Genomic DNA, 22,076 nt, shown 5'->3' on the forward strand with positions numbered 1-22,076 from the left:
GAAGCTTATTTCATTTCCTTTCACATCCCCCTTTTGGTCAAGAAGATGTTCTCCGTCCCACGGTGCCAGGTCTACATTCCTCCCTGGGAGTCATATTCCACGTTGCCAGGGAGATTCACTTCCCTGGGTGTCTGATCCCACGTAGGGGGGAGGGCAGTGATTTCACCTTTCAAGTTGGCTTAGCCAGAGAGAGAGGGCCACATCTGAGCAACAAAGAGGCATTCAGGAGGAGACTCTTAGGCACAAATACAGGGAGGCCTAGCCTCTCCTTTGCAGCAACCGTCTTCCCAAGGGTAAAACTTATGGTAGAGGGCTCAACCCATCAAACCACCAGTCCCCTATGTCTGTGGTCATGTTAGCAACCATGGAGGTGGGGTAGGCGAATACCCCTGCATTCTCCACAGGCTCCTCAAGGGGGCACTACATCTTTTTTTTTTTTTTTTTTTCCCCTTTTTTGTCTTTTTTCTTTTTTTTTTTTTTTTTTTTTTTTTTTTTAACTTTCCCTTCTTTTTTCAAATCACCTGTATGAAAAAAAAAGTTAAAAAGAAAACAAACATACAATAAAAGAGCATTTCAAAGAGACCCTAGCAAGGGAGTAAGAAAAAGACAACTAACCTAAGATAACTGCTTAACTTCCAACATGTTCCTACTTTACCCCAAGAAAGTTACATAATATAGCAACATTTCAGTGAACTTGTTCCTACTACAACCATCAGAAATTAACAGACCATAGTCATTTCTGGGCATCCCCAGAACGTTAAATAGCTTATCTGTTCTTCCTGGATTATTGTTCCCCCTTCCTTAATTGCTCTCTACTGCTAGTTCCCCTACATTCTACATTATAAACCATTTGTTTTACATTTTTCAAAGTTCACATTAGTGGTAGCATATAATATTTCTCTTTTTGTGCCTGGCTTATTTCGCTCAGCATTATGTCTTCAAGGTTCATCCATGTTGTCATATGTTTCACCAGATCGTTCCTTCTTACTGCCGCGTAGTATTCCATCGTGTGTATATACCACATTTTATTTATCCACTCATCTGTTGAAGGACATTTGGGTTGTTTCCATCTCTTGGCAATTGTGAATAATGCTGCTATGAACATTGGCGTGCAGATATCTGTTCGTGTCACTGCTTTCCGATCTTCCGGGTATATACCGAGGAGTGCAATCGCTGGATCGAATGGTAGCTCTATATCTAGTTTTCTAAGGAACTGCCAGACTGACTTCCAGAGTGGCTGAACCATTATACAGTCCCACCAACAATGAATAAGAGTTCCAATTTCTCCACATCCCCTCCAGCATTTGTAGTTTCCTGTTTGTTTAATGGCAGCCATTCTAACCGGTGTTAGATGGTATCTCATTGTGGTCTTAATTTGCATCTCTCTAATAGCTAGTGAAGCTGAACATTTTTTCATGTGTTTCTTGGTCATTTGTATTTCCTCTTCAGAGAACTGTCTTTTCATATCTTTTGCCCATTTTATAATTGGGCTGTCTGTACTATTGTCATTGAGTTGTAGGATTTCTTTGTATATGCAAGATATCAGTCTTTTGTCAGATACATGGTTTCCAAAAATTTTTTCCCATTGAGTTGGCTGCCTCTTTACCTTTTTGAGAAATTCCTTTGAGGTGCAGAAACTTCTAAGCTTGAGGAGTTCCCATTTATCTATTTTCTCTTTTGTTGCTTGTGCTTTGGGTGTAAAGTCTAGGAAGTGGCCTCCTAATACAAGGTCTTGAAGATGTTTTCCTACATTATCTTCTAGGAGTTTTATGGTACTTTCTTTTATATTGAGATCTTTGGTCCATTTTGAGTTAATTTTTGTGTAGGGGGTGAGGTAGGGGTCCTCTTTCATTCTTTTGGATATGGATATCCAACTCTCCCAGCCCCATTTGTTGAAAAGACCATTATGGCTCAGTTCGGTGACTTTGGGGGCCTTATCAAAGATCAGTCGGCCATAGATCTGAGGGTCTATCTCTGAATTCTCAATTCGATTCCATTGATCTATATGTCTATCTTTGTGCCAGTACCATGCTGTCTTGGCAACTGTGGCTTTATAATAAGCTTCAAAGTCAGGGAGTGTAAGTCCTCCCACTTCGTTTTTCTTTTTTAGAGTGTCTTTAGCAATTCGAGGCATCTTCCCTTTCCAAATGAATTTGATAACTAGCTTTTCCAAGTCTGCAAAGTAGGTTGTTGGAATTTTGATTGGGATTGCATTGAATCTGTAGATGAGTTTGGGTAGAATTGACATCTTAATGACATTTAGCCTTCCTATCCATGAACATGGAATATTTTTCCATCTTTTAAGGTCCCCTTCTATTTCTTTTAGTAGAGTTATGTAGTTTTCTTTGTATAGGTCTTTTACATCTTTGGTTAAGTTTATTCCTAGGTACTTGATTTTTTTAGTTGCTATTGAAAATGGTATCTTTTTCTTGAGTGTCTCTTCAGTTTGTTCATTTCTAGCATATAGAAACATTACTGACTTATGTGCATTAATCTTGTATCCCGCTACTTTGCTAAATTTGTTTATTAGCTCTAGTAGGTGTATCGTTGATTTCTCAGGGTTTTCTAGATATAAGATCATATCATCTGCAAACAATGACAGTTTTACTTCTTCTTTTCCAATTTGGATGCCTTTTATTTCTTTGTCTTGCCGGATTGCCCTGGCTAGCACTTCCAGCACAATGTTGAATAACAGTGGTGACAGCGGGCATCCTTGTCTTGTTCCTGATCTTAGAGGGAAGGCTTTCAGTCTCTCACCATTGAGTACTATGCTGGCTGTGGGTTTTTCATATATGCTCTTTATCATGTTGAGGAAGTTTCCTTCAATTCCTACCTTTTGAAGTGTTTTTATCAAAAAGGGATGTTGGATTTTGTCAAATGCTTTTTCAGCATCTATTGAGATGATCAATTGATTTTTCCCTTTCGAGTTTTTAATGTGTTGTAATACATTGATTGTTTTTCTGATGTTGAACCATCCTTGCATGCCTGGAATGAACCCCACTTGGTCATGGTGTATGATTTTTTTAATGTGTCTTTGGATTCGATTTGCAAGTATTTTGTTGAGGATTTTTGCATCTATATTCATTAGGGAGATTGGCCGGTAGTTTTCCTTTTTTGTAGCATCTTTGCCTGGTTTTGGTATTAGATTGATGTTAGCTTCATAAAATGAGTTAGGTAGTGTTCCATTTTTTTCAATGTTTTGAAAGAGTTTGAGTAAGATTGGTGTCAGTTCTTTCTGGAAAGTTTGGTAGAATTCCCCTGTGAAGCCATCTGGCCCTGGGCATTTATTTGTGGGAAGATTTTTGATGACTGATTGGATCTCTTTGCTTGTGATGGGTTGGTTGAGGTCTTCTATTTCTTCTCTGGTCAGTCTAGGTTGTTCATATGTTTCCAGGAAATTGTCCATTTCTTCTACATTATCCAGTTTGTTGCCATACAGTTGTTCATAATATCCTCTTATAATTTTTTTAATTTCTTCAGGATCTGCAGTTATGTCACCTTTTTCATTCATTATTTTGTTTATATGGGTCTTCTCTCTTTTTGATTTTGTCAGTCTAGCTAGGGGCTTGTCAATCTTGTTGATCTTCTCAAAGAACCAACTTTTGGTGATATTTATCCTTTCTATTGTTTTTTTGTTCTCTATGTCATTTATTTCTGCTTTAATCCTTGTTATTTCTTTTCTTCTACTTGGTTTAGGATTGGTTTGCTGTTCATTTTCTAGCTTCTTCAGTTGATCCATTAGTTCTTTGATTTTGGCTCTTTCTTCCTTTTTAATATATGCGTTTAGTGCTATAAATTTCCCCCTTAGCACTGCTTTTGCTGCATCCCATAGGTTTTGGTATGTTGTGTTCTCATTTTCATTCGTCTCTATATATTTAGCAATTTCTCTTGCTATTTCTTCTTTAACCCACTGATTGTTTAGGAGTGTGTTGTTTAACCTCCAGGTATTTGTGAATTTTCTAAGTCTCTGATGGTTATTGACTTCTAATTGTATTCCATTGTGGTCAGAGAATGTGCTTTGAATAATTTCAATCTTTTTAAATTTATTGAGGCTTGTTTTATGTCCCAGCATATGATCTATTCTGGAGAAAGTTCCGTGAGCACTAGAAAAGTATGTGTATCCTGGTGATTTGGGATGTAATGTCCTGTAGATGTCTGTTAAATCTAATTCATTTATCAGATTGTTTAGGTTTTCAATTTCCTTATTGGTCTTCTGTCTGGTTGATCTATCTATAGGAGAGAGTGATGTGTTGAAGTCTCCCACAATTATTGTGGAAACATCAATTGCTTCCTTTAGTTTTGCCAATGTTTCTCTCATGTATTTTGTGGCACCTTGATTGGGTGCATAGACATTTACGATTGTTATTTCTTCTTGCTGAATTGCCCCTTTTATTAGTATGTAGTGGCCTTCTTTGTCTCTCAAAACATCCCTGCATTTGAAGTCTATTTTATCTGAGATTAATATTGCTACACCTGCTTTCTTTTGGCTGTAGCTTGCATGAAATATTTTTTTCCATCCTTTCACTTTCAATTTCTTTGTGTCCCTGTGTCTAAGATGAGTCTCTTGTATGCAACATATTGATGGTTCATTTTTTTTGATCCATTCTGCGAATCTATATCTTTTAATTGGGGAGTTTAATCCATTTACATTCAACGTTAAAACCGTGAAGGCATTTCTTGAATCGGCCATCTTATCCTTTGGATTATGTTTGCCATATTTTTCCCCTCTCTCTATTAATATCCTTTATTGTACCCATACCGAATCTCTTTAGTACTGAACCTTTCTCCAAGTCTCTCTGTCCTGTCTTTGTTTCTCTGTCTGTAGGGCTCCCTTTAGTATCTCCAGTAGGGCAGGTCTCTTGTTAGCAAATTCTCTCAGCATTTCTTTGTCTGTGAAAAATTTAAGCTCTCCCTCAAATTTGAAGGAGAGCTTTGCTGGATAAAGTATTCTTGGCTGGAAATTCCTCTCTCTCAGAATTTTAAATATATCGTGCCATTGCCTTCTCGCCTCCATGGTGGCTGCTGAGTAGTCACTACTTAGTCTTATGCTGTTTCCTTTGTATGTGGTGAATTGCTTTTCTCTTGCTGCTTTCAGAACTTGCTCCTTCTCTTCTATGTTTGACAGTGTGATCAGTATATGTCTCGGAGTGGGTTTTTTTGGATTTATTCTATTTGGAGTTCGCTGAGCATTTATGATTTGTGTATTTATGTTGTTTAGAAGATTTGGGAAGTTTTCCCCAACAATTTCTTTGAATACTCTTCCTAGACCTTTACCCTTTTCTTCCCCTTCTGGGACACCAATGAGTCTTATATTCGGACGCTTCATATTATCTATCATATCCCTGAGGTCCATTTCGAGTTTTTCAATTTTTTTCCCCATTCTTTCTTTTATGCTTTCATTTTCCATTCTGTCATCTTCCAGGTCACTGATTCGTTGTTCAACTTCCTCTAGTCTTGTACTATGAGTGTCCAGAATCTTTTTAATTTGGTCAACAGTTTCTTTAATTTCCATAAGATCATCCATTTTTTTATTTAGTCTTGCAATGTCTTCTTTATGCTCTTCTAGGGTCTTCTTGATTTCCTTCATATCCCGTACTAGGGTCTCATTGTTCATCTTTAGTTCTTTGAGTAGCTGCTCTAGGTGTGTCTCTTCTGGTCTTTTGATTTGGGTGCTTGGGCTTGGGTTATCCATATCGTCTGGTTTTTTCATATGCTTTATAATTTTCTGTTGTTTTTGGCCTCGTGGCATTTGCTGTCCTTGATAGGGTTCTTTTAGGGTTTGTAGACCAGTTGAAGTCCTTATCTCTAATTTATCAGATCTACAGCTTCGTGAAGTACACTTTCTCTAACTAACCAGCAGGTGGCGTCCACGAGCCACCTGTTCTCCACAAGCCAGATCTCCCCTGCTTAGCCTTTTTGGTGAGTGGGGGAGTGAGTCTTGTGGGGCCCAATTGGTGTCCCAAGCTTGCGTGTGTAGTTGGTGTTGCCTGCCCTGTATGTGGGGCGTGTTTCTGGGCAGTCGGGGAGGGGGGGTGGCCCTAACAATCAAATCTCCCTGATGATCCTAGAGTTTTAAAGCTACTGCAATAGTCTAATCCTTCAGTTCAGTCCTGCCACAGTTTGTCTCTGCCACTGACCCACAAGTCTTTGGTATTGGCGTATGGCTCCTGAGACTTGCAAGTGGGCCCCTCTTCCAGGCTGTGCACCCCGGGTCCTCTGTTGAGGGATGACTGTGCTATGTCACAGGTGAGTGCCGTCCCCCCAGGGCAGTTCTGGGCTGCTGGGCTGTGTTGGGAGGCTCCCAGTCTGCTCAAATGATGGCTGAATGGGGCTCTGTTAATTCACACTGCTCCCCCTTCCCAGCTCTGGGACATTCAGCTGAGGTTGCAGGGAAGGCTAATGTCCACGCCCAGTTTTGTGGTGTGTGCCTGTTATTTGAAGCACTTCCGTCACACTGGGTTGTCTGGGGCAGTTCTGGGCTATGGGGCTGGCGATGGGCAGGAGTGTTTCCTGTCCACCAGGATGGTGGCTGTGAGCGGACACCCCCCTTTTCTTGGGAAGTTGTGTTGTTTAGTGAATTTTCTCAGCCACTGGATTATTGCCTTTTGTCTCAGAGCTCTCTTAGTTCTGCTCTTGACTTGACGTGCCCAAATTTCAATTCTTTGAAGCTTTCTGTATTGAGCTTCTTAGAGTAATTGTTTTAGAAAAAGCAAAAAGGATTTAAAAAAAAAAAAAAAAAAAAAAAAAAAAAAAAAAAAAAAACGGCCCTCCTCAGAGATCTAATGGGTTATTGAAATGCTAATAGACAAAGCAACCAGGGCCATTAAGGAAAGGTGCCCTGGGCAGAGAGATCAGCCTTGCTTCGGGATTTGCATATGCGCCTCAAGGCCTGATCTCCGCCCTTCCCCTTTCTGTGTTCACCAGAACTCCAAAAATCCTCTGCTTTTACTTTGGAGCTTCTCGTGTTGTTTTCCTTCTATGCCCGTCTCCTCTCTGCTGGGCTGGCTGCTCTCAGAGTCTCTGGTGTCTGGCCTCAGTCTATCTATGGTTGGAGTTTGAATCAGTAGAATGAGTTTCCGATGAGAGCAGCCACTGCAATTCTCCCTTCTCCTTCCTGGAGCTGACAGCCCCTCCTCCCCCGGGACTGAGCCTGGCAGGGAGGGGCGCGGGTCCCCTGGCCGCAAAAACTTACAGATTTCGCTGATCTCAGCAGTTCCACGTTTTCATGAGTGTTGTATGAAGTATGCCCAAAGACAGATTGCTCTGTGGTGTCCAGTCCACGCAGTTCCTGGCTTTTTTCTAAACTATTTATATTAAAGTATTATTTCCTTTTTTTATTTTAAAGAATGTATTTTTTCTTTTTTTTTTAATTATTTAATAATACAATTTAAATATGGATACAAGTTTTAAATGTTTCTAAAAACACAAGCAGGGAAGTCAAAAAAGAAAAATAATAAATATAGGAAAATGTTCAACTTCACAATCAATCAAAGAAATGGAAATTTTAAATGAGATATCATTTTTTACCTATCATGTAGAGTAAATTTTGGGGGGTTTGTTCAATGTTTATTTACTACTGCTAATGTAAATGCTGGGAAATTAATACTTTTACATGCTACAGAGGGTATGTATATCAAAATATAAGAAGGTCTTCCAGATCTCCCATAGAGGATGAGGGTAAAAAAAAATGCTTTTAGACCATTATTCTCTTTACATATTAAATGCTCTTTCTGTTTTCAACCCATTCTCAGAAATCCCATGCTCAGCCCGCTCATCTCTTTCTCTCATCTCATTCTCTTGCTCTAAACCTTTGGTGGAAAAAAATGTCTCAATGCTTTGAAAATAATTCATACAAAAAATGCTGGCACCCAGCCCACTGAGTTAAAAGGTGTTAGAAAGCACAAGAATTTCATTCACACCCATGAGCTATTCCAACTAAAATCTATACAGATGACGAGTCTACTGCAGAAAGCCAACTAGATGAAAAAGCTACATCACTGACTCACCTTCAAATCTGTATGCATTTCTTAAGCATATTATATATTGCAACATAGTTGTATGCCTCCTCCACATTTTTTAAGACAGATAAATATTATTTATTTAAATGGCTCAGCAATGAAGTTAGGACACCAAAAAATGAATCAGTAATATAACAAACCAAATGCAGGAAGCACTTGAATAAATTATCTGAATGTACTTATCCTAAGTATAAGTAGGAAGTACAATTACAGAATAAGGAAAACAAGTAATCAGTTTGTATTCAGTCATCTATTAATAACGTCCTTGAAACAATGGTTTCCCAAAATTAGTTGAGAGCATCTATAATTCTATATATAGCAATTATTAAGTATTATTAGGCAATTTGGTACAGGAGAAGGAACACTTAATTAGAAATCAAGACACCCGGGACACTATGCGGCTGTGTGTCTTGGGGCAAGTCATTAAACTTCTGTAGGCTTTCCTTTCCTCGATATAAAATGAATAGATTACACTTGTTGACCTCTAAGCATTCAATTAAGCCAAAAAAGACACTTCACTGATGGTATTTAACAATCTCACTTAGATTTTTAAAGAAATATACTAAGATATTATAAGATGTAAAATTTGAATTTCAACCAGAAAATCAGATTTTGGATTTTGTAATATGGAGTTAAAAGAAAAAAAAAAATCTGAAAGCAAATATATAAATACATATGACACATATTTTTTCTCAATTAAAAAAAACTGCCATATAAAAGATGTCTGCTGTACTAACATTTGCCCTATACATAACTATAGATTATCATTTTCACTACTAAAATAATCATTCTTAGAAGCTTACAAATTATAACAATTGCTTGTTATAATTTATCTTCCCAAGCATAGCTCCCTATACAATTGTACACAGCACAAATAGGGTAATTTACTCAATTCTCTGTTTAACAATACAAACCTCATATTTAGCATCATGCAAATATTCAAATTAGTTCCCAATATGCAGTGTAAATATTTGAGGGAGAAAAATCTATGAACCAGAGATACCCCTATCCACTAATCTATATTCTCCCAGCCCCACCTCCAATTCTGGTCTCCTGGCCAGCCACACCTTCAAACTCTAACCCCTCCTCCCACCCCAAGTGTTTAAGAGCATAGTGTTTACAGTCACATAAATTTCCAACTCCGAATCCTTAATCTGCCATTTCCTGGCTCTGTGAACTCTGGCAACTTCCTTAACATTTTAAACCTCAGTTTTCTTATCTCTAAAATCGAAATATTAGTACCAGCTGGAGACTGTTGTTGTGAAGATAAAAAGAGGTAATGTGCCTGACACACTCAATGAATGTAAGCTACATTCATTACCAAGGGCTGAAGCAAGGTTGGGGAGTTTTTGGTTAATGGGTACAGAGTTTCTGTTTGGGGTAATGAAAAAGCTTGGTAATGGATAGTGTTAATGAGTAGCACAACATTGTAAAAGTAATTAATGCCATTGAATTGCACACTTAAAAATAGTTAAAATGGCAAATTTTATGTTATATATGTGACTACAATTTTTAAAACATACACACTGGAAAAAAAAAAGACTATTAAATTATGAACTGACCAGCGAATTTTCTCCTCAAACTTCCATATGGTCTATATAATGCAGCAAACAGTTTAGAATTTGCATAATGTTTTGTGATTTTTTAAATTCTTTCTGCATTTTTAGACATGTCACCTACTATGTAAACTCAGGAACAGAACCTTCTTTCATACTCCACTGTGTTCATGTATTGTGCTTACACATTGTAATTATTTGTTTCTCCACCAGTCTCCTCTCCTAGACTCTGAGCAATTCCAAGACAGAGCTGCAGTCTGACTTGTGTTTGAATATAAAGGCTTAGTAGTCAGACACAAAATAGGTCTCAAAAAATGTTTGTTGAATGGACAAATGAATGAATTAATCCTTTTTTGTTTTTCCTGCAATGCTTTACACAGTACTCGACACATAACAAGAACTCAGTAAAGCTTGCTGATGGATTCATGCAGAAATCTTTTGGACCCGACCACCACACAGCTTCATGTTGCCTCAGAAAAGCACTTCTACTTTAAAGTTTTGCTACTAATGTAACAAATTAAAAGTTTTAATCTAACACATACCAAATAAATGGGTTCAAGGACTAACCATACCAAAGCTAGTTCAAGAAGGATTTAGAAGCCATTATTCTAATTAATGAATTTGTGGCTCTCAACTTGGAATAATCCAGTTACATAATCAAAAAAGATAATATCCCTTTCAAATTTATTCCTACAGAAGATACAGTGGGAAAAATGATCAGAAAGCTTATATCTGTAGATTGAAATGATAAATTATTCTTATGCCTGAATTGAAGCCATTGTTTTCTCTAGAAATAATAAAAGTCAATGAACAATGTGATCCAACCACAACCTATCTCCAGAAAACAGTCCTTGAAACTCAGAGATTAAATGTTTTGCCCTCCAAGTGATTTTTAACCCCTGGAGACACCTTTTATTTCTGTATCGACAGATATTCAAAACTTATGTCTCCTAAAATAAAACTTCATCCATTTCTTAAAAGCTAAATAACCTAAATCGGCAAACTTTGAGAACATTAGTTTTAATACTAAAGTAACTAAAACTCTCCCTAGATTTAGTGTTTAGCCTGCTGCGGCAATGGAAACACTTATCTTAGTTTTTTATTTATATTTCTAGAAGGTTTAAGCGTCGCACAGAACATTATTTCACTAAGTCATCTAAACTGACTTTACACGGCACATATAAGTACTCATAAAGGAATTCTACACTTGAATGAATCTGGAAAGAAAAGCGATCTTAGCACATACACCCTTCTTTCAACTGAAAACGCTCCAAAAGAAACACACCTTAGTGTTTTTTTCTTTTTTCTTCAAGAATTTCTCTCTCCCGCCCCCACCCCACGCTTTATTTTAGAGAAGCAATCATTCATTAACTCACAGACTCTCCGCCGAAAGAACCTTTCCAACTAATACTAGTTCACCAGGACCCTCCTTTCGCATCACTGGGCGTCTGTTGGGTATTTCTTTGGAAAGGAGGGGCGGGGGACACTGAAGGTACGGATGCCACCATTCCCGCCACACCATTTAGGACCCAAGTCCTGGCGTGCTCTCCCCGACAAGCCTCAGGCGATGACCGGGATGCTGCGAAGGTCTGATCCCCTCTCCCACTCACGCCCACCTGATACCGCAAAGCAAACCGGGCCCAACCTCTGTGCCCCTTTCAACATACCCTCCTCGCTGTACCCCATTCCTTCCCACTTTTTCGTCAATACAGTCTGGTCCCTTTATCCAGTTCCAAATCCCCCAAAAGCCCCGCTCCTAACACGCATACACTTCCACGCTCGGGCCCCGTCCCTTCCACCTCCACTACACCCCGGTCCCTCCCCTCTGGACCTCCCAGCAGCTCCAACCTCTCCGCGTGCCCCAGTGCGGACCGGCGCCCTGTCCCTGTACCCACGGGACCCGAGTCCTTCTCCGCACGTCGCACTAAGGCCTGTTACTCCCACCACCCAACCTTCTGCCCCCCCTCCCCAGGCGTTACCCCTGTACCCCGTTACCTCCGGCCCCGCCCCCCTGAGGGTGTCGCACTCACGGCTCCCGCCGCCGCATCCTTAACCGCCGCGGCTGCTATAGCTACAGGGAGCCAAGGCAACCAGCTCTCGCGACACTTTCCTGGGCGACGGCGAGAACAGCTGAGAAAAACCTCGCCAGAAAGTAAATGAGTCAGGCTCGAGATGGCTAAGTATATCTCGCGATAGTACTGTGCAAAATGGCGACCGCAAGGCGTCTCAGGGTTGGCCTGGGAAGGTTTGGAAGTGGGGGTTTTAGGCGAGAATGAAGTTGAGCTAGCCAGGGGTTGGGAAAACTGTTGAAGGCGGGACGGTCCTGGCTGTGGCGGACCCGGCTCTGGATAACTTTATGCATGTGGCCTTCTTTTTCCCAATTGCCTCAGACTTAGGGCAGTGTGTCGCTTCAACTGAAGTTTTCATGGCATTTTCCTTCCGCATACAGAGTAGCTGGAGATGGAGAGAGCAGGCCAGAAATAGGCTTTCCCATCTTCTCATTCCTTTCCTTCGAGTTTTCATGCGTTTGCCCCTGTTCTGGTTTGTAAATGGTGTTTGGCTTCGCAGAAATGTTATCTGGAGTTGCCTGCCCGGGTCAGTGCTCCAGACCAAAATAGGAAATAAAAGTTAAAAACAAAAATCGAACATAAGAACAGGTGTTTGGCTTTAGATGCGGAAGGGAAAGCATCGATGTGTGATTTGAGCTTTGCACTTGTTGCTTGCCGCCGCGTTGACATATTTTTGCTTAATGATTCTCAGCTAATTTAGCGCTTTCTCTGCTCTGGGACAAGTGTAAATGCAGATTGATTGAGTAGCACCTTGAACAGAATGTGGATTTAGAGAACTTTGGTCAACAAGGAAGAGTAAAACCCAGAGGGGACGAATAAGAGAGTAGAAATAATAGAGGATTCATTTTCACCTCTTGCAGTCCTTGAAAAGCTCTCATAGGAAGCTTTAGTCTAGACCAGTGCTGTACAGTAGAAAAATAATGCAAACTACATTACGTAACTTAAAATTTCTACTAGCCACATTTTTAAAAAGTAAAAAGAAACAAGTGAGATTAATTTTAATAATGTATTTTATTTAACCTAAAATATTCAAAATATTTTAACTTGTAATCAATACTACAAACTATTAAAGAGATATTTTACATTCTTTTTTTCATACTAAATCTTCAAAATCCGTTGTTTATTTTATACTTACAGAACACCTCAATTCAGACTAGGCAGATTTCAAGTGCTCAATAGCTACCTGCCACTAGAGGCTGCTATGTTGAATAACGCAGCTCTAACCCGTAGGCTAAGGAGTGAGCCGTGGAGGTGACTGGAGGTAGAGGGAGCCGGAGCCTTATTACGGGCATGTGGTTTATATAAAAGAAACCAACTTTGAAGTTGCTAACTCAAATGGCTGCAGAGACTAGGCAAGTAACATTAATAAAAGAGGATGACCTAGTGTATAACAGTAGGTAGTAGTGGAGACTAGAACCCACTGGAGAGTACTAGCTCCCATCTGGAAGGGCTGCCTCTCTGACTGTTAAGACACAATGAAGGCCAAACAGAAGATGCCTATAGGCAGTATATTCTGTGGGAAATGTACAATTCAGTGAAATGTGGATTCAAATGTATGAAACATTTTTGAAGAAAGGATGTTTTAACAGAAGAATGGAGTCCAGGCAAAGATTGAGAATTTGACTAGATTTCTGGCTAGGTCCTGTACAAGTATGCACTTGAATACAGTAAGCCCCCATTGTTTGATGATGTATTCCATGAAGTTTATTCCACTCTTCATATTTTTATTTCATATTTACCAATTAAACTTCTGATAATAATTTGACTTCTAAGTAGACTTTTCTACTGAGGAGATAATTTCACAACTAACCTGGGCTTCCCGTAAACTAACAAACTTACTTCATGATTTTTCATTATATTTCGAATTTCAGACATTCTGAGCTTGAAAAAATTAAATTTCTAGGTTTTCAGAGCCTTTGTCTGACTGGTTTCTGCCCGCCCGCCCCCCCCCCCCCCCATTTTAAGGGTAGCTATTTAATAATTATTTTTTGGTTGACTGTGAAAGCTCTTTGTAACATAAGTTGTTATTTGTCTTTGTACCTCTGATGCCTATTTTAGTACCTGGTATACAGTAGGCACTCAAAAGATATTTGTTGAAGAAATACGTAGTCCTTAAGCTTTTGGGGGCTCACAGACTTATAAATCTGAGAGTGCAATGATAGCATTATGTACCCCATTCATATCCCCTCAACCCATACCAGAGTCCATTAGAGCTTTGGTAGACAGATCCTGTATAGCTTCCTACCTCAAACACTTGAGTACCTCTCTGCCTGGGGGCTTTGTTTGACCAAAGGAGCATTCTTAGCTCTTCCTAGAAGTGTCAACAGAGTTAACATTCCCAGGAACAATCCACAACCAAGGAGAGATGGGATTTAGTGTGTAACTATTCCAATTCCTTACCCTTCAGTGAGTAACTTGAGATATGTTCTTAAGTAGCGTTTCTCAAAATTTACTAGCGGGTAAGAATCATCTGGAAAGAAATAATAAGCCACAGATTCCTGGGTCTAAGAGTTGCATTTTGCATTTTTAACCAAGTTCCTAGGGGACAATGATGCTGCTCATCTATGGATCACTGTTTTGAAGACCATTGTTTTCAGGGAGTCCCCAGTGGGATTAGGCCCAAGTTGCCCAAAACATCCTTTATCCTCCCACTCCCTATCCTGCTTAACTTTCTGGGATCACCACCGCAAACGAACTACTTGCATCCAAATCTTTGTTTCAGAGTCTTTTTGAGGAGAAACCCAAACTATGACACCTTTTCCATACAAAAATGCACATAGAGATAGAAATTTGTTTCCAAGTTTAGAAGAGTTATGAATCCCCTAAAACTCATTCTTTAGGTCATAAAGGAAGGTAACCAGGGTAAATATCATGTGATCCAGGGTCCATTAAAATTGGATCAGTCTAATGTAAAGTACAGCAACTTATCACCACTAGCAGCTCAGATTGGCTGAAATTCAGCCATTTCTCCTCAGAAGTTATTTTTCCAGGACCTATTGAATCATTTCTTTATTCTTCCTAGTCTTTATCACTCTTTGTGGAATATGGGAGTAAATCTGGGATGCTAGCACAATAAAAAGGTTATTTTATTTGTTGCTTATTCCTATTGGGCTGTCATCATTTCTTCCTAGTCACAGTGCCTTCAGGGTACCACTGCAGTGCTCTTAACCCTTAGATCATTTCTTGCCATATTCACACAGAGCCAAGCACACTGTAACTGTAGTTGGTTTCTCCCACTCCTTTATGAATTCTACATGGTTCTCTATTCTTTTTCATCCTTCTTGGAATCTGTAACCTTTGACACATGTATTCCTAAACCCACTCTGGTGGCATCTGTAAATTTTATGGCATGTTCTATTCTGTGGCAATGGATAACCCTGATTATCCGAGCTTCTAATTAATTACATAAAGAGAGCTAACGCCAAGGTCACCTACATGTTTTCCCAACTACAGTGCACACAAAATAGCTTCTTAGCTTTGCCCACACATGGGTCAGCACGTGTCTTTGTCCATGATTATGTGTCTCATGTTCTCTTGAATAAGTATGCCTTTGTATATACCTATAAATTTGGTTTCATGGGTGTGGATGTGGTGTGGGTGTTTGTAAGCAGCCAGAGATAGGTCTGGTCTTGAAGTATGAATAATGAATGTTTAGGATTTGGCTTTAATTAAGTCTTTGTGCATTGTTAACCTCAGCTTTTGTCTGCCCTCAAGTATCAGAGGAAGAACAAGTTCATTTCCTTGAAGTTTATTTACCAGTGGCAGAGCAAATTCCATAAAAGAGCAGGTTCCATATGGAGCAAGTGGAAGGGGAGCTCTGAATTGGTGAGAAAGAATGCTTGGAATGGGGACTAGGAGTGAAGGATGAAAGGGCAGATCTCTCCTTTTTTTTTCCTCCTTTTCCTCCATTCCCACAAGGATACTGGATTTACAATGAGGGTATCCTGCTCAGCATTCCCTCTCCAAAGTGGAACCAGAGAGGGGACACTTGATGCAAAGTAGAAGAGGAAACACCTCACAGCTCCTCTGTTTCTCCATCCAAGGGGATGCCAATATCCACGTGGTAGTCTACAGGCTCCCCGGAGCTCAGCCAGGGAATAGGGGTTCGGTTGAAAGAAGGCCTGTTGGATAGGTTCTGGTTGTAGAGGACCAGAGGTTCACTCAGCAGGGGCCCTAAGTCAAACTTGGGCATCTGGAAGGTCATGCGTTTGGAGGCCTTCTCATATCCACCATAAGGCATTGCCGTCCTGAGAAGGAGATACATTATTTAATTAAAAACCAGAACAAGAAGAACACTGCCTTGTAAGTGAGATATTACTCTGTCTTGAAGATGGAAAGTCTGTGAATTCTAGCAGTATTGCTTCTGCGCTCCTTATTCTTCTTCCTCTTGGCACTCTGTTGCTCTTCTTTCTTTGCGTGTTTCACAAAGCTGAGAGAAGGAATCTAGTGGGTCCTAGATAGAGAGTCTCATAGTTGTGACCCAAATCAGAATCTCAGAGAAAGTGACCCCAAGCACTGTAGACCCATGGGTCTGAAGCCACCTTAAATTATAATGTAGAGACCCCACATATACACCTCACTTCTAGTAGTGGGTAGCCAGGCTAAAAGGAATTAATATTCCCTGAGAAATCCAGGCTCATTAGGACCAAATGCAAAAACACTTCTCTATCCCACTTTCACCACAAATCTCTTATTCATGGTCTAGAGAAGACCAATTCCAAAAGAATAGATACTTAGAGCTGTACTATAAATAGAGTGTAAGGAAAAAGAATCATAGTATGGAGAGAGTTATGGAATCCTGAAACCTTGAATGGAAGGGATCCTCAGAAGTAACATATTATTCCCATTTTACAGTTGAGAAAACCAGGGCTCAGAAGCAGGGAGATTTTCCTGTGCTCACACAGCAAATAAATGACCTATGAACTGGAATTCATATTGTACCTCCTAGCAAATGTTTCCTTCATCACACTGCACTGATTCTCTGAGCTAGATTAAGACGAGCAAAGGCCTTCAACTAGAACTTCCATATTCCTACCATCCCTCCTCAGCATCCTTCTAAAACATCTGAACCAAAGTCTCCATTCCAATTGAGAACATAGTACCACACACTGGCATGCATCTAGTTCCTTCCCCCCACCCCACCCCTACCTGTTAAAGGACTTGTATTTGGGGAGATCAGCCTTGGCCCCATAGGCCAGCAAGTCAATGCCAAGTTCCACTTTCTGCTGGGAGTCAACCCCCATGGCTCGTTCCCATGGGGAGATATAAGTCTTGAACACAGTGATATGTTTTCCTTCTCCACCTGCCTGGTCTCCTGGCAGCCATGGAAAAGAAAAGTAGGTCAAATAATGGCAGTTAGCAGCCAATAGTAGTTTATCCCACACCCCTGCACTAGGGAAGCTGTTGGAGCTAGGGACCAGAGGAATAACACCTGATATATATATAAGGTTTGTGGCACAATGACAGTGTGGGGTCAGATCTGTGACTGAATCTGAAAAGCCAGAAAGGTTACTGAAAGAAAAGGCTCCTGGATGCAATAGACACATCTCCATATCTCAGCTGGCCTGTCCTGCTCCCCACACCCAGCCTAGGCCTCATTCTTGGAGACATCCCTGCTCTAAGAGATGGAACACATTACTCTTGGGAAAGGGTACTTGCCTGTTCCTGTCTCGCCAACTTCTGCTGTGCCAGCTCCTCCTTTGCCAGCCTGGCCCCCGGGGCCACCTGTGTCCCCTGATCCAGACCCAAGGCCCTGATGGTGCTTCTGGTCAGAACCATACTGTCCGGCAGAGCCACTACCCCCTGCCTGGCCTCTGCCGCTGCCTTTGCTGTAGGAAAATCCCTGACCAGCTGTACCCAGCTGTCCCCCAACCGTTGGAAGGAACCTCTGGAAGTGATCCTGAAAAGAAAGGACAGAGTGAGGGGAAAGTTAGCAGTGGGTGAAGGGGATATACCAAGAAAGAGGTATATACAAAAGGGGAAGAGGTAATGAAAGACAATGGCCAACCAGAAGATCCTCTGAGATTCTTTCCTCTAATAGCTGGCTGGTAGATAGCCCAGCTGAGAGGAATTGAACTCTCCTTCAGAGGTAAGACCCCCTTGGCTCAGTTTCTCCAATTACACCTTAGGAGGGAACAACTCATTGTCCACACACACACACACACCCTTCCTTCCTTGCCAAGGTAAAGAGGACCAAGACTTCTGCCTAGTTAGCCACAATTTGAGAGGATGGGGTTGGCATGGAGAACCCAGCCTTAAGATCTGAAGAACTAGAGAAAGATCTGCCCTCTCCCCTCCTCAGCTTGTCCAACACACAGAACTCGCTTCTCTCTCTCCTTCTTTCTCTCCTCTCCCTCCTCCTCTTGGTGCCTCTTGGACCAGGACTTCCTGACAGTGGAACTGTAGTGGGTAGGGGGAAGGGTGGCCAAAAGGGCAACATTAGATTCAGCCACAAAGCCTAAAAATAACCCCGCCTAGCTCCTTCAGGAGGCTCTCCTGGCCATCTCAGCATGCACACCCCCTGCGCCACCCAGTGTAACCAGACCCAAACAGGGAGGAGAGCTTTAGGCTTCCTAAAGTTAGATATGACCAGTCAGCACTTTTACTCTGTTCCTACATAAGGGCCAACGACAGATACTCCTGTCCCTGGCTCCATGTAGGCCTTCATTTCCACTCTCTGTACCACCACCACCCCCACCCCACCCCTCCAAAGGAAGTGGAGGAGGAAGAAAGAAAATAGAGAAGACCCCCTCCTTCTCAATGGTAACATCTTGTGCTTGGCCCCTCTCCAATCCCTACTTCTCTTTCTTTGGAAAAGGAGCTGAGTAGGGGACATAGGATCTGGGAAAAGGACAGTTTCAGTATACATATGTCCCAAATATCACATGAGACATTCTTATATGAAAAAATTATTCATTGTATATCTGAAATTCAAATTTAACTGGGTATCCTGTATTTTTATTTTTTGTTTTTTTGTTTTATTTTTATGTCCTAAATGTTGCATGAGACGTACTTAAATACTAAAAATGTATTTGCTGTGGATCTCAAGTTCAAAATACAGGACTGGACGTCCTGTATTTTATCTGGCAACCCTACCTTTAACACTTACCCAAATTGGAAAGGAATTTTCTCTGTGAGGATGTGGTACACTACCACCACTACCACCTGCTTTCATGGGTTCTAAGATAGAGACCAAGTTTCAGAGGTGAAAGCTCCTAGGGTAAGCTATTAGGGTCTCAATATATCTGGGGGCTTAATGAGCTTATGAATTTGCAGGGAGGAGAGATTTATGGTATTTTAGAGACTGAAAGCCCAAGAAACTGTCAGAAAAGGCACCAGGCTTTGAGAGCGTGGGAAGGTTCAGGACTCACCATTGAACTGTCAGAGAAGACATCAGGGTGGTTCTCATAGATAAATTTCTCTACCCGCATCTGCCGCAGTTTGAACATCTTGGAGCCCCGGTTCGTAAGCAGCGACAGCTCCTCCAACATGACATCCCTTGGGATACTGATCTTCTTGCCCAGGTTCAGACCTGAGCTCTCCTGCCCACCTTTCAGGGAGATGGGGAGGAAGAGGCAAGGGAAAGAATAGGGTTTTCTGGACTCAGAATGCAAACCCCATCCACAAGTAAGTCTGTGTGTCCCTGTAGTGATCCCTTATGAGCAGGTGCTGTCCACAATGGCTGATCAAACTCTGACTAGTTTGTGAGGGATTTTGATTTCCTGGGTTTGGAGTTGAGAGAATGCATAGGAACTGGAGTGCAGAGTGGAGACAGTGGGGATACTAGAGCAGAGAGGGTGAATGAGATAAAACGGGCATGGAAAAGGGGTGAGGGGCAAAGGAGTAAAGGAACATCATAGGTGCAAGCCACTGAGGAATCTATGGCATGGATGAAATTCCAAAAGCCAATCTTGTGTGTCCAGACAGCCTCTGGGTATTGGGAGAGCTCCTCACACAGATGCACACCTGCCCAAAACCCTCTGCTCAGTTTTCCCATTTAAGTGCTTACACAGGCTCCCTACCTCTGGGGGAAAAATTAAGGAAATCAACCATTTATTGAGACCTTACTCTGTGCAAGTCTCTGTCATATATTATTTCTTTCCAAAACATATCCCACTGACATGTGGACCTGTGGTCCTGGACCTGTATGCTGGGTAATATGGCAGGGTAGTGTCTCAGATTACAAGGTGAAAAGGTAAAAGGGTGTGTAGTCAATGTTGAGTCCTTTTTCCCTTCTCCCTGCCTCCCTTACCCACTGGAATTGCTCTTGTCTTGTCACCTTAAGGTGTGTGTGAGTGTGTGTGTGTGTATTTATATATATAAACATACGCTATTTCTGGGACTCTTGGGTCAGAGATGCTCTTAATAAGATGTCCTGCACCAGGTAGGTGCATCCATACCCTACCTCTAGTTAGTTCCATGATCAGCTTGCTGGATTTCCTCTTCTTGTTGGGTGCCGGGGTTCCTGAGAGTGGCATTATGGAGGTGGTTTCAGCCTGGATCGGGTGGAAAGGGGAAGTCTCAGAATGTACAGGAACCAGGAAGGAGGAGTATTTACAATTAAGCCCTCCTTCTAGGGCAGTACTTCTTCACCTGGATTTAAGAGCTTCAGGGGGTAAAATTTAATCAGATTCTCAAAGAAATAAATATTCCCTAAAATGGTGAAAATCTACTTCTTTAGGGCATCTCTCTTCTTAGGAGTCAGGGCAGAAGATACAGATGTACCCCCTGCACCCACCCTCTACCAACCTCTATTGAGCTGTTTTACATAGAGCTGGTGCAAGGATTAGGAACATAGCTCAGAGTGGGTACAAATAAAATAAATAAAAACAGCAATGCAGAGGCAGGACAATGCACCAAGTATTCAGGTATTTCATTGGCTTGGCACAATTTGAAGTTTTTATTTGCACTGGGATCTCAGATTGGAGCTGAGATTCCAGGCTCTGGTCTCTCCTTGATCTTCTCCAGGCCCCACTGGGTGGAGAAATGTTCTGCCAGGGTTGAGGAGATTTAGCCAAAAACATTCTCCACAGGAAGGAGAGGTTATTGCTCCTCCATGGGCCAGCTGGAACATGGCCTGGGAGGTCACAGCTGTGCTCCCCTTCAGAAACTTTCTATCCCAGACCCCAGAGCTGGAGTGAGGAGGGGTCCAGAAGGCATCTGAACTCCGATGCCTCTCTATTCTGCAGTAATATACCAGAGGACAGGAACATAATAATAGGATTTGGCAGCAGAGGGGGACAAGCTGGGAAAAGATACAGACTCCAGCCCCTCCTTAACAGAACTTGGCACTCAGCAAAATCCCCCTTTACCAAACCACAAACACATCAGTAAATCTAATAACCTGGTGGGGTCTGCTGAGGCCAAAGTCAAAGACCACTAATTGGACTCACCCTGTACCTCTCTCAGCCCCTCACAAGTTCTTTTTACCATTCAGCTGCTCAGACCCCCTTCCCATTCCCCCAGTGCCTTCCCCAACATCTACACACACACACACACACACACACACACACACACACACACACACACACACACACACACACACACACACTAACCTCCTGGGCACCTCTTTTTCCAACCTGCGGTGGCTCCCCTAAACTGGACAGCTGGGAGCTGAGCATAGATGGGGGAGGAGGACTAGTCACCCAGGATCAAGGATCACAATTGCAGACACAGATACAGAAGTAAACAGAGTGGGCTCCAGTCCTTCTGGCCATGGAGCTGGAGACTTACCTGCTGTTTAGGCAGTGGTCAGCTCTCCCTGGGTCCAGCAGCTTTGGAGGACTGAGCTGCTGTGACCGAGAACCTGAGCTGGGCAGGCGTGGGGGCAGCACTGGCAGTGGGGGAGGGAGGGTGGTTATTAATAGAGATGATGAATGCAGGCAGCTCAAATGGCACAGGGGGTACTGAGACCCTGGAACCAAGATCCTGCCCTCCTTGCCCAGAGGCTTTTGAAGGGGAGAAAAGACCTTCGGGATTCTCCTACTGAGCTGTCCGAGCCAGGGATCAGTATCTAGGGAGAGCTCTCCTGCCCTTTGCACCTGGAGATAGATCCAGAAAAACATTCAGGGAGAAGTTGAAGACTGAGAGGAGAGAGAAAGCAGAGAGCAAGTGGTAGATAGGAATTCAGAGTGGGAGAGAGAGAGCCAAGAGAATAAGCCCTGAGGGCCAACCAGAGCCAATCCAGGCCGGAGGTGGAGGGACAAATGGGCATACTTGGGGGTGCCAGGGCTTAAGGCTTATGTTTAGAGAAGGGAAAGTTCAGTTCATTTGGTCACAATGGAATGGCTCCCTAGATGGGCTGGTCGTCTTCTGCTTAGGGCCAGATCTTGCAAGGATAATAAACTGATTTAACCCAAACCAATGCTGCTCTAAATTAGGCAGTTAGGGCTGATGGGCATGGGAGTAGGAGGGGTGGGGGGAGTGGGGAGACA

At 41.9% G+C, this 22,076-nt stretch overlaps 2 protein-coding genes across 4 annotated transcripts in view; both read right to left on the minus strand.

Moving 5' to 3' along the window:
* USP54 (ubiquitin specific peptidase 54) overlaps window positions 1-11,675 on the minus strand; it is a 175,335-nt gene extending 163,660 nt beyond the window's left edge. The window contains exon 1 of one of the 2 annotated variants that reach the window (XM_037804115.1): window positions 11,570-11,675. The gene's annotated coding sequence lies outside the window, so the exon portion shown is untranslated. Of the gene's footprint in view, window positions 1-10,950; window positions 10,969-11,569 lie in introns of those variants that run through there. The other variant, XM_037804116.1, reaches the window with a different exon arrangement.
* A 3,713-nt stretch (window positions 11,676-15,388) lies between these two features.
* On the minus strand, window positions 15,389-21,668 carry MYOZ1 (myozenin 1). 2 transcript variants are annotated; one of them, XM_037804133.1, is made up of 6 exons: window positions 21,376-21,668; window positions 20,048-20,138; window positions 19,014-19,192; window positions 17,302-17,542; window positions 16,792-16,957; window positions 15,389-15,890 (listed from the first exon to the last, which is right to left on the minus strand). In XM_037804133.1, the coding sequence occupies exons 2-6, from the start codon at window positions 20,118-20,120 to the stop codon at window positions 15,659-15,661; spliced, it is 891 nt and encodes a 296-aa protein (XP_037660061.1). In that variant the 5' UTR covers window positions 20,121-20,138; window positions 21,376-21,668; the 3' UTR covers window positions 15,389-15,658. The 2 variants fall into 2 exon arrangements, with proteins under 2 accessions (XP_037660061.1, XP_037660060.1); XM_037804132.1 differs by lacking the exon at window positions 21,376-21,668 and having other exon boundaries at window positions 20,048-21,073.
* Between the last annotated feature and the right edge of the window lie 408 nt (window positions 21,669-22,076).

The sequence above is a fragment of the Choloepus didactylus genome, chromosome 15, assembly GCF_015220235.1.
Source record: "Choloepus didactylus isolate mChoDid1 chromosome 15, mChoDid1.pri, whole genome shotgun sequence".
NCBI lineage: Eukaryota > Metazoa > Chordata > Mammalia > Pilosa > Megalonychidae > Choloepus > Choloepus didactylus.

Bases quoted from the DNA above. Each gene is read 5' to 3' on its own strand.
- MYOZ1 (XM_037804133.1), bottom strand. From the start codon at position 20,120: ATGCCACTCTCAGGAACCCCGGCACCCAACAAGAAGAGGAAATCCAGC. The intron at 17,543-19,013 runs GTGAGTCCTGAA...CTTTCTTTTCAG, and splicing joins TCTTCTCTGACAGTTCAATG to GATCACTTCCAGAGGTTCCT. The intron at 16,958-17,301 runs GCAAGTACCCTT...CATGGCTGCCAG, and splicing joins AGTTGGCGAGACAGGAACAG to GAGACCAGGCAGGTGGAGAA.